The 12,545-nt window shown below is 49.6% G+C and overlaps 1 protein-coding gene across 1 annotated transcript in view; it reads left to right on the top strand.

Moving 5' to 3' along the window:
- Positions 1 to 12,545, top strand: part of LOC119973215 (mitochondrial 10-formyltetrahydrofolate dehydrogenase-like) — a 265,097-nt gene that overhangs the window by 170,131 nt on the left and 82,421 nt on the right. The window contains 4 exon segments of the mRNA XM_038810876.1: positions 7,603 to 7,730; positions 10,713 to 10,863; positions 11,315 to 11,385; positions 11,516 to 11,621. Coding sequence (XP_038666804.1) covers positions 7,603 to 7,730; positions 10,713 to 10,863; positions 11,315 to 11,385; positions 11,516 to 11,621 — 456 coding nt within the window.

The raw sequence follows: 12,545 nt of genomic DNA, 5'->3' as shown, positions 1-12,545 counted from the left end.
CAACTCCCCAGAAAAACCCTCATATCTGACTTGTCCCTGGGTGCTCCGACCGTTCCAGCTTTTTATAAAACCCTCAAATGCCTTGTTCACTTGCTCCAGCGCTGCCATCAACTCCCCCGCCCCATCCCAGTCCTGAACAATCTCTTGTGCAGCCACCTGCTGGCAGAGCTGGCCCACCGGCAAACATCTGGTCTTCTCCCCAAACTCATACACTACCCCCTTCGCCCGCCCTAACTGCCGCACCACATTCCCTGTGGACAGAAGGTCAAACAGTGTCTGAAATTCCTTCCTCCTCACCGGGCATCCCGGAATAGGATCCTCCACATACTTCCCATCCACCTCCAGAGCTTCCTCCACCAGTCACGGCTGCTCCTCTCTTGCCGCCCTGTCCACCTGAGCCTTAAATGAGATGATCTCATCCCTCACTACCGCCTTCAGCATCTCCCAGACCACTGATGGCAAGAAATCCCCATTCCTATTAAACCCACATAGTCAATCATGTTTCCACTCTTTACACAATAATTCGGATTTGCCAGCAGCCCCACATCCAACCTTCAGACTGGCCTCTGTGCCGGCCCCTACTCCAGGACCACAACCACCAAATGCGGAGCATAGTCTGAGATAACAATCACCGAGTATACCACTTTTCTCACCCCGACAACAATTTCTTTTTCTCTTTGTTTATAAATTTAGAGTACCAAATTTTTTTTTTCCAATTAAGGAGCAATTTAGTATGGCCAATCTATCTAACCTGCACATTTTTGGGGTGTGGGGGTGAAACCCACGCAGATACAGGGAGAATGTGTAAACTCCACACGGACAGTGATCCAGGGCCAGGATTCGAACCCGGATCCTCAGCACTGTAGGTAGCAGTGCCGCTCCCACCCCCGACAACAATGACTCCCCGATAATGAAGTAGTCGACCTTGAATACACATTAATCACTGGCGAGAATAAAGAATACTCTACCCCGTGGATGCAAATGCAAATACCTCCATGGATTCACTCCCTTCATGTCCTTCATAAATGTAGCCAACACCTGCGAGGGAGTCAGCAAGCGTGCTTAGATCTATCCACCTTTGGATTCAACACTATATATCCAAGTCCCCCCAACCCAGAATTAACTGGTGCGTATTGCAATTCGGTATGGCTGCCACCATCCTCTTCATGAACCCCACACCGTCCCCATTCGGGGAATACATGCTAACCAACACCACCAGCTTCCCCTTCAAAGCATTGTCTTGGATTCCACCACTGCCTCATATTTGGTTTCTTCAACAGGTGGTGTTGCCCCTTTAATTTCAGGCATTTTGACTTCCTCAATGATATTCGTCGTTCCTGTAGTCTGCAGCTTTTTACCCTCAAAAATGTTATCTATTGCGTAATAAAAGCAAATTACTGTGGATGCTGGAATCTGAAACGAAAGAGAAAGCGCTGGAAAATCTCAGCAGCTCTCAAGCTGTTCAAATGCAAGAAGATTGTTGTTTGCTTCACCGACCTGCCCAATCCTTGCACGTACCATACAGACCACGTGGTGGGGAGGAGGGGGGGGGGGGGGGGGGGGGGTGGGTCCTCTCTCCCCCATTCTCCTCCTGTCAGTTTTGACGACTGCTCCTGGCGCCGCCAGCGAGCGGGACCCAACCCTAACCCTGATTACTGTCAGCCAATTACCCTTCCCCCTTCCCAGAAGCCCCCCAGGCACTTCCTCTTGAAGCCACGTTTCCCTGCATAGTCCCCATCCCCCTGCCATTCACACCTCCCAGGCCCATCAAAACCTGTCCACACAGGTTCCAATAACTGCGGCCCCTCCCTCCAACTCACTCCCATTAATTGGCCAACCTGCGTTTGCTAGCAAGGTGGCCCCTGCCAGAGTTCTCTTCCTTCCACAGGCCCAATACCAAAAAGCAAAAACATAACGACCCCCCCCAGACCCAGTCAATCCAAACATCCCCACAACACAGACCCCTAAACATAGGGAAACAAATCCCAATATATTATTCCAATGCCCCAAAACCATCCCCTCCCAACCACAATATGAAGAAAAACAAAGTCCAAACTCAGTTCAGTCCCAGTCCTTCATCCTTCACGGTGCCTCCGCCTCCTCCGCCGTCTCAAAGTAATTGCCCTGGAGTTGTGTGTAACTCTTAACTTTGCCGGGTAGACCACCCCATGTTACTCTTCTACAATGCTGTCTTTGCCCCACCAAAAGCTGCTCACCGTCTTGCCAGCTCTGCTGTGAGATCCTGGCATATATGAATACCAACGCAAGGGCAGCCCGGTGGCCTAGTGGTTAGCACAGCTGCTTCACGGCGCTGATGTCCCAGGTTCGATCCCGGCTCTGGGTCACTGTCCGTGTGGAGTTTGCACATTCTCCCCATGTCTGTGTGGGTTTCACCTCCACAATCCAAAAATGTGCAGAGTAGGTGGATTGGCCACACTAAATTGACCCTTAATTGGAAAAAATAATTGGGTAATCTAAATTTTTTTTTAAAATCAATACCAACGCCGTCCCACCTCACCTCTCAATTCTGCATCGTCCATCTCAGTTTCTCCCTCACCTGGTAGTTATCAAAGCCGACTATCATTGCTCGTGGTGGCTCATTCACCTTTAGCTTCGGTCGGAGCAACCAGTGATCCCTATCCAGCTCATGGAGGGAGGGGTCCTTCCCGCCGCCACTACCTTCCCCCCCGCCGGGACAATTACCTGCCCCCGATCTTTTCATTGAGAACTGTCGATGGGACATTGGCTGTCTTAATTATTCTGCCCCCCTCCTCCATTCCAACCTCTCTCCTTCTGAACTTTCTGCTCTTCACTCTGTCAGGTCTAACCCCGACTTTGTCGTCAAACCTGCCGACAAATGGGGTCCTGTTGTTGTCTGGCGTGCTGAGCGTCAACTCTCAGATACTTCCTCTTACATCCCCCTGGACCATGACCAGACCGCTGAACATCAAACCATTATCTCCAACACCGTTAGCGACCTCATTTCTTCTGGATGCCTTCCCCCTACGGCTTCCAATCTCATAGTCTCCCAACCCTGGACAGCCCACTTTTATCTACTTCCCAAAATCCCCAAAAAGGACTGTCCCGGCAGGCCCATTGTGTCAGCATGCTCCTGCCCCACTGAACTTATTTCTTCTTATCTTGACTCCATCCTCACTTCTCTGGTCGATTCTCTCCCCCACCTACATCTGGGATTCCTCTGATGCCCTGCGTCATATTGACAGCTTCCAGTTCGCGGGCCCTAACCGCATTGTCTTCACCATGGATGTGCAATCCCTTTACACCTCCATCCCACACCAGGATGGCCTGAGAGCTCTTCGCTTCTTTCTCGAAAAAAGGCCTGGAGAATTCCCATCCACCACTACACTCCTCCGCCTGGTTGAACTTGTTCTATCCCTCAACAACTTCTCCTTCAACTCATTCCATTTTCTCCAAATGAAAGGTCTAGCAATGGGTACCCGCATGGGTCCTTGCTAGGCTTGCCTTTTTATGGGGTATGTGTAACATTCCTTGTTCCAGGCCTATCCGGGCCCCCTGCCACAAATCCTTTACCAATACATTGATGACTATTTTGGTGCCGCTTCATGCTCTCGTCCGGACCTGGAAAAATTCATCAACTTTTCTTCCAGTTTGCAACCCTCCATCACTTTCACCTGGTCCATCTCAGACACTTCCCTTCCCTTCCTTGATCTTTCTGGCTCCATTTCTGGCAATAGACTATCTACTCATATCCGCTACAAGCCCACTGACTCCCCCAGCTATCTGGACTACAGCTCTTTGCAACCTACACCCTGTAAGGACACCATCCCTTTCTCTAAGCTCCTTTGCCTCCGTCGCATTTGTTCCGACGATGCTACTTTCCAAAATGGTGCTTCGAAAATGTATTCCTTCTTCCTCAACCGTGATTTCCACCTACAGTTGTTGACAGGGCCCTCAACAGTGTGCAGTCCATCTCCCGCGCCACTACCTTCGCCCCCTCCCCTCCCTCCCAGAACAAGGATAGAGTCCCCCTCGTTCTCACATTTCACCCCACCAGCCTCCTAATCCTCCGCCATTTTCGCCACCACCAACACATCTTCCCTTCACTCCCTCTGTCAGCATTCCGCAGAGACCGCTCCCTCCGAGATAATTAGTCCACTCCTGCACCATACCCAGTACCTCTCCCAACACCCATGGCTCCTTCCCATGCAATCGCAGAAGGTGTAACATCTGCCCCTTTACCTCTTCCATGCTGAACATCCCAGGCCCAAAACACTCATTCCAGGTTAAACAGCGTTTCACTTGCACCTCTTTCAATCTGGTCTATTGCATTCGCTACTCCCAATGTGGTCTCCTCTATATCGGAGAGACCAAATGCAGACTGGGTGATCGCTTTGCTGAGCACCTTCGGTCTGTGCGCATTCAGGACCTTTACCTCCCCTTGCCGCTTTAACTGGCTGGGGGTGGGGGTCGGATAGTTGCTTTTGGGGCCTTGGAGATCGGGATGCCATTTTCTCAGTACACTGGGAAGTTACGATGAGCAGAGCTCCCCAGTGTATAAAAGGTGCGTTCCTCGCTGAGGCCCTTTATATGTGGGTCACGTTAAAAAAGTGGCAGCACGGTAGCATTGTGGATAGCACAATCGCTTCACAGCTCCAGGGTCCCAGGTTCAATTCCGGCTTGGGTCGCTGTCTGTGTGGAGTCTGCACATCCTCCCCGTGTGTGCGTGGGTTTCCTCCGGGTGCTCCGGTTTCCTCCCACAGTCCAAAGATGTGCAGGTTAGGTGGATTGGCCATGATAATTTGCCCTTAGTGTCCAAAATTGCCCTTAGTGTTGGGTGCGGTACTGGGTTGTGGGGACAGGGTGGAGGTGTTAACCTTGGGTAGGGTGCTCTTTCCAAGAGCCGGTGCAGACTCGATGGGCCGAATGGCCTCCTTCTGCACTGTAAATTCTATGTAATTAACAAAAGTGCTCCCATGCCCACATGTCTGTCCTTGGCCTGCTGCAATGGTCCAGTGAAGCTCAACGCAAACTGGAGGAGCAACATCTCATCTTCCGGTTAGGCACGCTACAGCCTTCCGGTCTCAACATCGAATTCAACAACTTCAGATGATTAGCTCGACCCCACCTCGACCTATTTGTTTTCATCCCATTTCATTTTAACTGTCTTTTACCATGTCTTTCTCGCTTGTCTTTCTTTATATATACTCACCTTCACCATCTTATCCACCTTCTGTTACCCTTTCTCCCCTTTACTTCCCCCTTCCCCTTCCCCCACATCTACATCTGTCACCATTTACCCTTTGATGTTCGTTTCTCTGCTGTTCGGCCTCTCACAGATTTTGTTCTCTCTGGCGACTGCCATTAGAACTCTTCTCCCCGTGGCTTCTGTGGCCATTAGCACCCCGTTTCCCTGGGTTTCTGTGGCTATGACTTATCTATCATTCTCACTCCACAGTATAAATATTACCCACTTTCTCTGTAAGATAGCTTTCACAAAGGGTCATCTGGACTCGCAACATGAGCTCTTTTCTCTTTTCACAGTAACTTCATACTTATGACAAAAGATTATTATTATCTGTCAGTCAGCCCATTTACCAACCAATCAGCATGTTCTTCTTCTCATGCAGCATAAATTGTGTTTTCCCCTTCTATCGATATTCTTGCAAAGTGTCCCCACGAGAGGTGTCCCGACGCGAGGTGTCCCGATGAGAGGTGTCCCGAGCAGTGTCCTGACGAGAGTTTTCCCGACGAGAGTTGTCCCGACAAGAGTTGTCCTGACGAGCATGCAGCAGGGTAGCATGGTGGTTAGCATAAATGCTTCACAGCTCCAGGGTCCCAGGTTCGATTCCCGGCTGGGTCACTGTCTGTGTGGAGTCTGCACGTCCTCCCCCTGTGTGCGTGGGTTTCCTCCGGGTGCTCCGGTTTCCTCCCACAGTCCAAAGATGTGCGGGTTAGGTGGATTGGCCATGCTAAATTGCCCGTAGTGTCCTAATAAAAAAGTAAGGTTAAGGGGGGGGTTGTTGGGTTACGGGTATAGGGTGGATTTGAGTAGGGTGATCATGGCTCGGCACAACATTGAGGGCCGAAGGGCCTGTTCTGTGCTGTACTGTTCTATGAGAGTTGTCCCGACGAGAGTTGTCCCGACGAGAGTTGTCCCGACGAGAGTTGTCCCGACGAGAGGTGTCCCGATGAGAGGAGTCCCGAGCAGTGTCCTGACGAGACACTGGGCAACAGGAGACAGAGAGTAGTGGTGGAAGGGAGTGTCTCAAAATGGAGAAGGGTGACTAGTGGTGTTCCACAGGGATCCGTGCTCGGACCACTGTTGTTTGTCATCTACATAAATGACCTGGAGGAAGGTATAGGTGGTCTGATTAGCAAGTTTGCAGATGATACTAAGATTGGTGGAGTTGCAGATAGCGAGGAGGACTGTCAGAGAATACAACAAAATATAGATAGATTGGAGAGTTGGGCAGAGAAATGGCAGATGGAGTTCAATCCAGGCAAATGCGAGGTGATGCTTTTTGGAAGATCAAATTCAAGAGCGGACTATCTGATCAATGGAGGGGGCTTGGGGAAAATTGATGTGCAGAGAGATCTGGGAGTTCAGGTCCATTGTACCCTGAAGGTGGCAACGCAGGTGGATAGAGTGGTCAAGAAGGCATACAGCATGCTTGCCTTCATCGGACGGGGTATTGAGTACAAGAGTTGGCAGGTCATGATTACAATTGTATAGGACTTTGGTTCGGCCACATTTGGAATACTGCGTGCAGTTCTGGTCGCCACATTACCAGAAGGATGTGGATGCTTTGGAGAGGGTGCAGAGGAGGTTCACCAGGATGTTGCCTGGTATGGAGGGTGCTAGCTATGAAGAAAGGTTGAGTAGATTAGGATTGTTTTTGTTGGAAAGACGGAGGTTGAGGGGGGACCTGATTGAGGTCTACAAAATTATGAGAGGTACGGACAGGGTGGATAGCAACAAGCTTTTCCCAAGAGTGGGGGTGTCAGTTACAAGGGGTCACGATTTTAAAGTGAGAGGGGGAAGTTTTTTACGCAGAGGGTGGTGGGTGCCTGGAACGCTTTACCAGCGGAGGTGGTAGAGGCGGGCATGATAGCATCATTTAAGAAGCATCTAGACAGGTTTATGAATGGGCGGGAACAGAGGGAAGTAGACCTTGGAAAATAAGAGACAGGTTTAGATAAAGGATCTGGATCGGCGCAGGCTGGGAGGGCTGTAATTTTCTTTGTTCTTTGTTCTTCTTGGTGTCCCGAGCAGTGTCCTGAGTGGTGTCCCGACGAGAGGTGTCCCGACGAGAGGTGTCCCGACGAGAGGTGTCCCGACGAGAGGTGTCCCGACGAGAGCTGTCGAAGGTGTCCCGACGAGAGCTGTCGAAGGTGTCCCGACGAGAGGTGTCCCGACGAGAGCTGTCGAAGGTGTCCCGACGAGAGCTGTCGAGAGGTGTCCCGACGAGAGATGTGACTATTAAGGAGTGTGTTCTGGCATTCCTTTCCCTGTAACTAACTATTAGTGACAACAATATAAGCAAGATAATTGGGGATCCTTGTTATTTGTACACTAATACCAGTCTAGTGAATTAGTAAATTTATTGGTCTGTTTGGCAGGTAATCTGTGAGGTGTCGTATCCATCGGTTGCTGATGTTGATAGAGCTGTGGCAGCAGCAAAAGATGCATTTGAAAATGGACAGTGGGGAAAGATGAATGCAAGAGACAGAGGGAGATTATTGTACCAGTAAGGGCTTTCTGATATTCCCATTACAGTGCATATTCTCATATATTGTAAGTAATCATCTAAGTTATTTGATTTTCTGACTGGTTGTTACTCCTCATTTCAGTACAGCTGAATGTTGTGCAAAACAGGATTGAGCTGCAGGAGAGTATATGGTTCTATGCATGGTGTTCGAAACATGCTATTTGTTTTGTGTTTAGCTCCACAAGAAATGTTTGTTCTAAGAACAAGTGGAATTTGCTGTCTATTTTCACCCATAGACACCCACAACTAGGGTGTACAACAAATACCCAAATCAAGAAAACTTGGGCATTAATGTTACGCACATAATTATGCGACACATCATTTTCCTTCCTCCTTTACATCTGTTTATCAATCTCTGTCACAAACTTTTCACAGCTCATTCTGATGGTCCCTTCTCCAAGCTAAAGAGCTGCATGTGGAGGAAACCCACGCAAACGCGGGGAGAAAGTGCAAACTCCACACAGACAGTAACCCGAGGCTGGAATTGAACCTGGGTCCCTGGAGCTGTGCAGCAGAAGTGCCAATCACTGTGCTGCCCAATTTTGAGAAATTGCATTTTATTTCTCATTGAGACTTGCACAATGTTTGAGAACAGGCGTTTTCACTCTTTTTATTTTAAATTTAGAATACCCAATTATTATTTTTCCAATTAAGGGGCAATTTAGCATGGCCAATCCACCTTAAGTGGCTGCAGCTGCTCTCTGTCTCTGATGCTGAGTGCTGGCTGTTGCTGACTTGCCTGCAGGAAGGAGGGAGAGAGAGCGGAAGGAGAGAAAGAGAGAGAGAGAAAGAGAGAGAGAGAGAGGAGAGAGGAATGAGAGAGGAATGAGAGAAGGAAGGAAGGGAGGGAAGAACAACAACAACAATAACAACAACAACAGGAAGGTGGCTGCAAAACAAGGTGGGAGTAAAGCCCCTTTGTAATGTTTGTTTGCTTGGCCCCTCCCGAGCTGAGGGCCCGGCCTTGCCCTGCCCAGTTCTCCCAACTGTCAGGCCTTCCTCATTCCACCTGGTGAGCTTGTTCCAGGACGGGGACATTCAGTGGTTGCTGGGCCCCTCCCAGGCTGAAGATCCCTTACACCAGCAAAGAACAAAGAAAATTACAGCACAGGAACAGGCCCTTCGGCCTTTCCAGCCTGCGCCGATCCAGATCCTTTATCAAAACCTGTCTCCTATTTTCTAAGGTCTACTTCCCTCTGTTCCCGCCCGTTCATATACCTGTCATGCCTTTTAAATGGTGCTATCGTGCCCGCCTCTACCACCTCTGCTGGTAAAGCGTTCCAGGCACCCACCACCCTCTGTGTAAAAAACTTTCCACGCACATCTCCCTTAAACTTTCCCCCTCTCACCTTGAAATTGTGACCCCTTGTAACAGACACCCCCACTCTTGGCACCGCAAGCCATCTGCAGACCAGAGAGGAGATTGGTTCCATTGAGCGGTCGTTCTAGGGTGGAGCACAGACTGTATTTTTCTGAGCCCTACTTGGGCCGAAGACTTCTTTAAACCAGCGTCACTTATCTCAGTGTGGTGACCTAGGGTGGGAGCACGGACTGTGTTTTTTTTTTTTGCTGGGACCCCTCATAGGCTGAAGACCCCCAATCCTCTCACCCTCCAGCTTCACCTGGAGTCTCGGGAGTCTCATGCCAGGCACCATTCCATCTACGGTGCCCCACTCTCCTGTGTTGCTGACCTCCTCCAACAGTGCTCCTTGTTCTCTCTTTTCCCTTCCCTGCTTTGCTCCCCTGAATACCTTCCAAGGGGGAGAGTACATCATTCCACCTCGCTCTTCCCCTGACAACCCTCTCTCCACTATCTATTTTGTCAATTAAATTCCAACGCGACAAAGCCCTCATTGGGGTGGGCGTGGCACTTGCCCTGATGGCCAATCCACCTACGCCGGTGGCGGGGCTGACCAGAGGCACCTATGAGGGGGTGGTCGCCTCCTCGGCCTCCACTGCTCCCGCAGCCCCGCCACCTTTCCGGTTGCTGACCCGAAAGCTGGGCGTAAAGTGCTACGCTCACCCCACCGTCACCATAGAGCCGTGCATTCGCACGATCTACGGAAGGACACCCCCGTCAGGCACATCTACTTCTTCTGGCGCCAGGCTTTCATCCGCCTGTCCCAGGAGGATGTATTAGAGGGGGGATTCAAGGTCTCCCATCTGGGGAGACCTTCCGCATCTTCTGGTCTAAAGATGGCTAGCGGTGCCACGTCTGCAAGAAGGTGGGGCACGTGCGGAAGAACTGCCCCGCTTCCAAAGCACCACTGACACCAAGGTGGCTGCGAGTGACACCGCTGGCCCCTCCCCCTCCATTGGTATTTCCACCACGACCCTACACGGGACACCGTGCTGGCGCAGACTGGCTGGTCAGCTGCCGGAGTGGAGGACGGAGGGCATCCACCAGGCCGCAAGGCCTGAAAGAAGGCAAGGCGGGGATTGGCTGCAAATACCCCCAACCCCGTCAGCCAAGAGACCCCTGCGCACCAGAACTCCGGCCTGGGGTCCACCGCGGACACTCAAGCTCAGCCTGGGCCATTGACGCCTCAGCGTCGTTTTGGCGTGGGTCAGCAAGGGGGGGGGGGGGGGGGGGGGCGGGCACGTGCTCCCAGGCCGGCGCAGAAGACGGCAACATCTCGAACCCCGGGGGCAAAGTGTTGGGGGAAATGGGGGGCGTTGCGAGAATGGAGACTTCTTCGGCGCAGGGCACCCCCCGCAAGCGGCGCCACTGCTTGGAGGGGGGGGGGGGGGGGGGGAGGAAAACATCATGACGTCCCCGGGAACAGAGCGGGTTGCGCTCCGACCCCTGATCCTCCACATATACTAGAAAAGGTAAAGTGAACCCCTGTTCCTTTAACCCTGTGAGTAATCACAATCTACAGACCTGCAACCTTTGGTGATATGTAGTTTCTTCCTGTTTTTAAGTTTCTGTGTTGCTGTACTTACTTTGTTTAACCATAGACTTGCAGATCTGATGGAGGAGCACCAGGAAGAACTTGCTACCATTGAGGCCATTGATTCGGGGGCTGTGTACACACTTGCTCTGAAGACGCATGTTGGAATGTCCATTCAGACATTCAGATACTTTGCAGGATGGTGTGACAAGATCCAGGTACAGAACTAACATACACCATGGATCTTCCATTCGCTTATTATAAAGAATGGAAACAGTGAGTGCTAACTGTAGTGGTTCTACAACTTGATACTAAATCATTACATTTTATTTTAAAAATTGGTTTTTGAGCATGTTTCTTGTCTGAAACAAATTGAATGTGTTCTAAATTGGATCCATTGGCTCATGGAAAAACTAAAGGTTTGTTTCCGCAAATATGTATTGGTGGTGAAGTTGACAAGCAAGGAGTCATTCCAGATCAGAGGATGAGTATGTTTATGTTCCATTTTTTTTCAGATAGGCCATTGTTCCAACGAGTTTGACTCTCCTGATTAAACATGTGTCCTCATTCATTAGTGGTTCAGTTAAGGAACTTAACATCTGACTTCATTTTGATAAAAAATAGTTTCCTGACTAAAATCTAATCTGAATAATTTTTGATGTCCTTTAGGGTTCTACAATTCCAATTAATCAAGCACGTCCCAATCGTAATTTAACATTTACAAAGAAGGAACCACTCGGGTAAGATGGAGAATTCATTCGTCAGTCGCTTTCGTAAATAGCCTGGAAGTGTAAAATGCTTTTATGGATAAATGATTGACTGAGCAGTGATTAGGTTGGATTTGACGACTGACTTGTTCGTATTTTCCAGTGTATGTGCGATTATTATTCCCTGGAATTATCCACTGATGATGTTGGCATGGAAGAGTGCAGCGTGTCTGGCTGCAGGCAACACGTTAGTACTGAAACCAGCACAGGTAACGCAGCACAAACTTGCGCTGTTAATAATCTCTTTTTTGGGTTAAACTATCAGTAGACCGGACAATTTACTCTCCAGACTCTGCTTGTAATGCTGTCCAACCAGCCTTCAAATATCTCCATGACAACAGCTGGAAACACTCAATCTCTAAATGTGGGGAACTGCATGAACCAGCAAGAATTTTAATGCTCTTTTGAAATGTGCAATTTGAGTCTTGAGAGAAATCTGAAGTCATCCAAAACTCTGCTGCCTGTGCCTTAACTCAGAATCGCTGAATCACAGAATCGTTACAGTGCAGAAGGAGCCCAGTAGGCCCAATGAATCTGCACTGGCTCTCTGCCGAATTCCACTCCCCTGCTTTATCCCCGTAACCTCGTACTTTATTTCTTTTTGGATAGCAAGCCAATCCCCTTTTGAATACCTCGATCAAACCTTCCCCCATCACCCTCTCAGGGGATTCATTCCAGACTCCAGTCGGCCACTGGGTGAAATACTTTTTGCTTACATCACTTCTACTCCTTTTTCCCATTATTTGAGTCTGTGCCCTTACTTTTTGATGGACTCTTGAGAGGGAACAATTTCTCACTACCTACCTTGACCATACCTCTTAGAATCTTGAATACCTCAATCAAGTCTCATCTCAGCCTTCTTTTCATCAAAGGAAACAGTCCCAGTGTCTCCAATCTACCTCATAGCTACAGTTTTTTTTTATCCCTGGAATCATTCTTGTGGACCTCCTTTGTACTCTCTCCAATGTCATCACATCCGTCCTCAAGTACGGTGCAAAGAGCTGGATGCAGTACTCTAGATGAGGCCGAACTAATGTCTTCTTCAAGTTCAACATGACCTCCTTACACTTTTACGCCATGGCCCTGTCAATAAAATTTAGGATACTATTGCTTTATTAATTGCTCTCCCAACA

The sequence above is a fragment of the Scyliorhinus canicula genome, chromosome 11, assembly GCF_902713615.1.
Source record: "Scyliorhinus canicula chromosome 11, sScyCan1.1, whole genome shotgun sequence".
Classification (NCBI taxonomy): Eukaryota; Metazoa; Chordata; class Chondrichthyes; order Carcharhiniformes; family Scyliorhinidae; genus Scyliorhinus; species Scyliorhinus canicula.
Note: the sequence above shows the minus strand (reverse complement) of the source record. Positions and strands in the feature narration are given on the sequence as shown.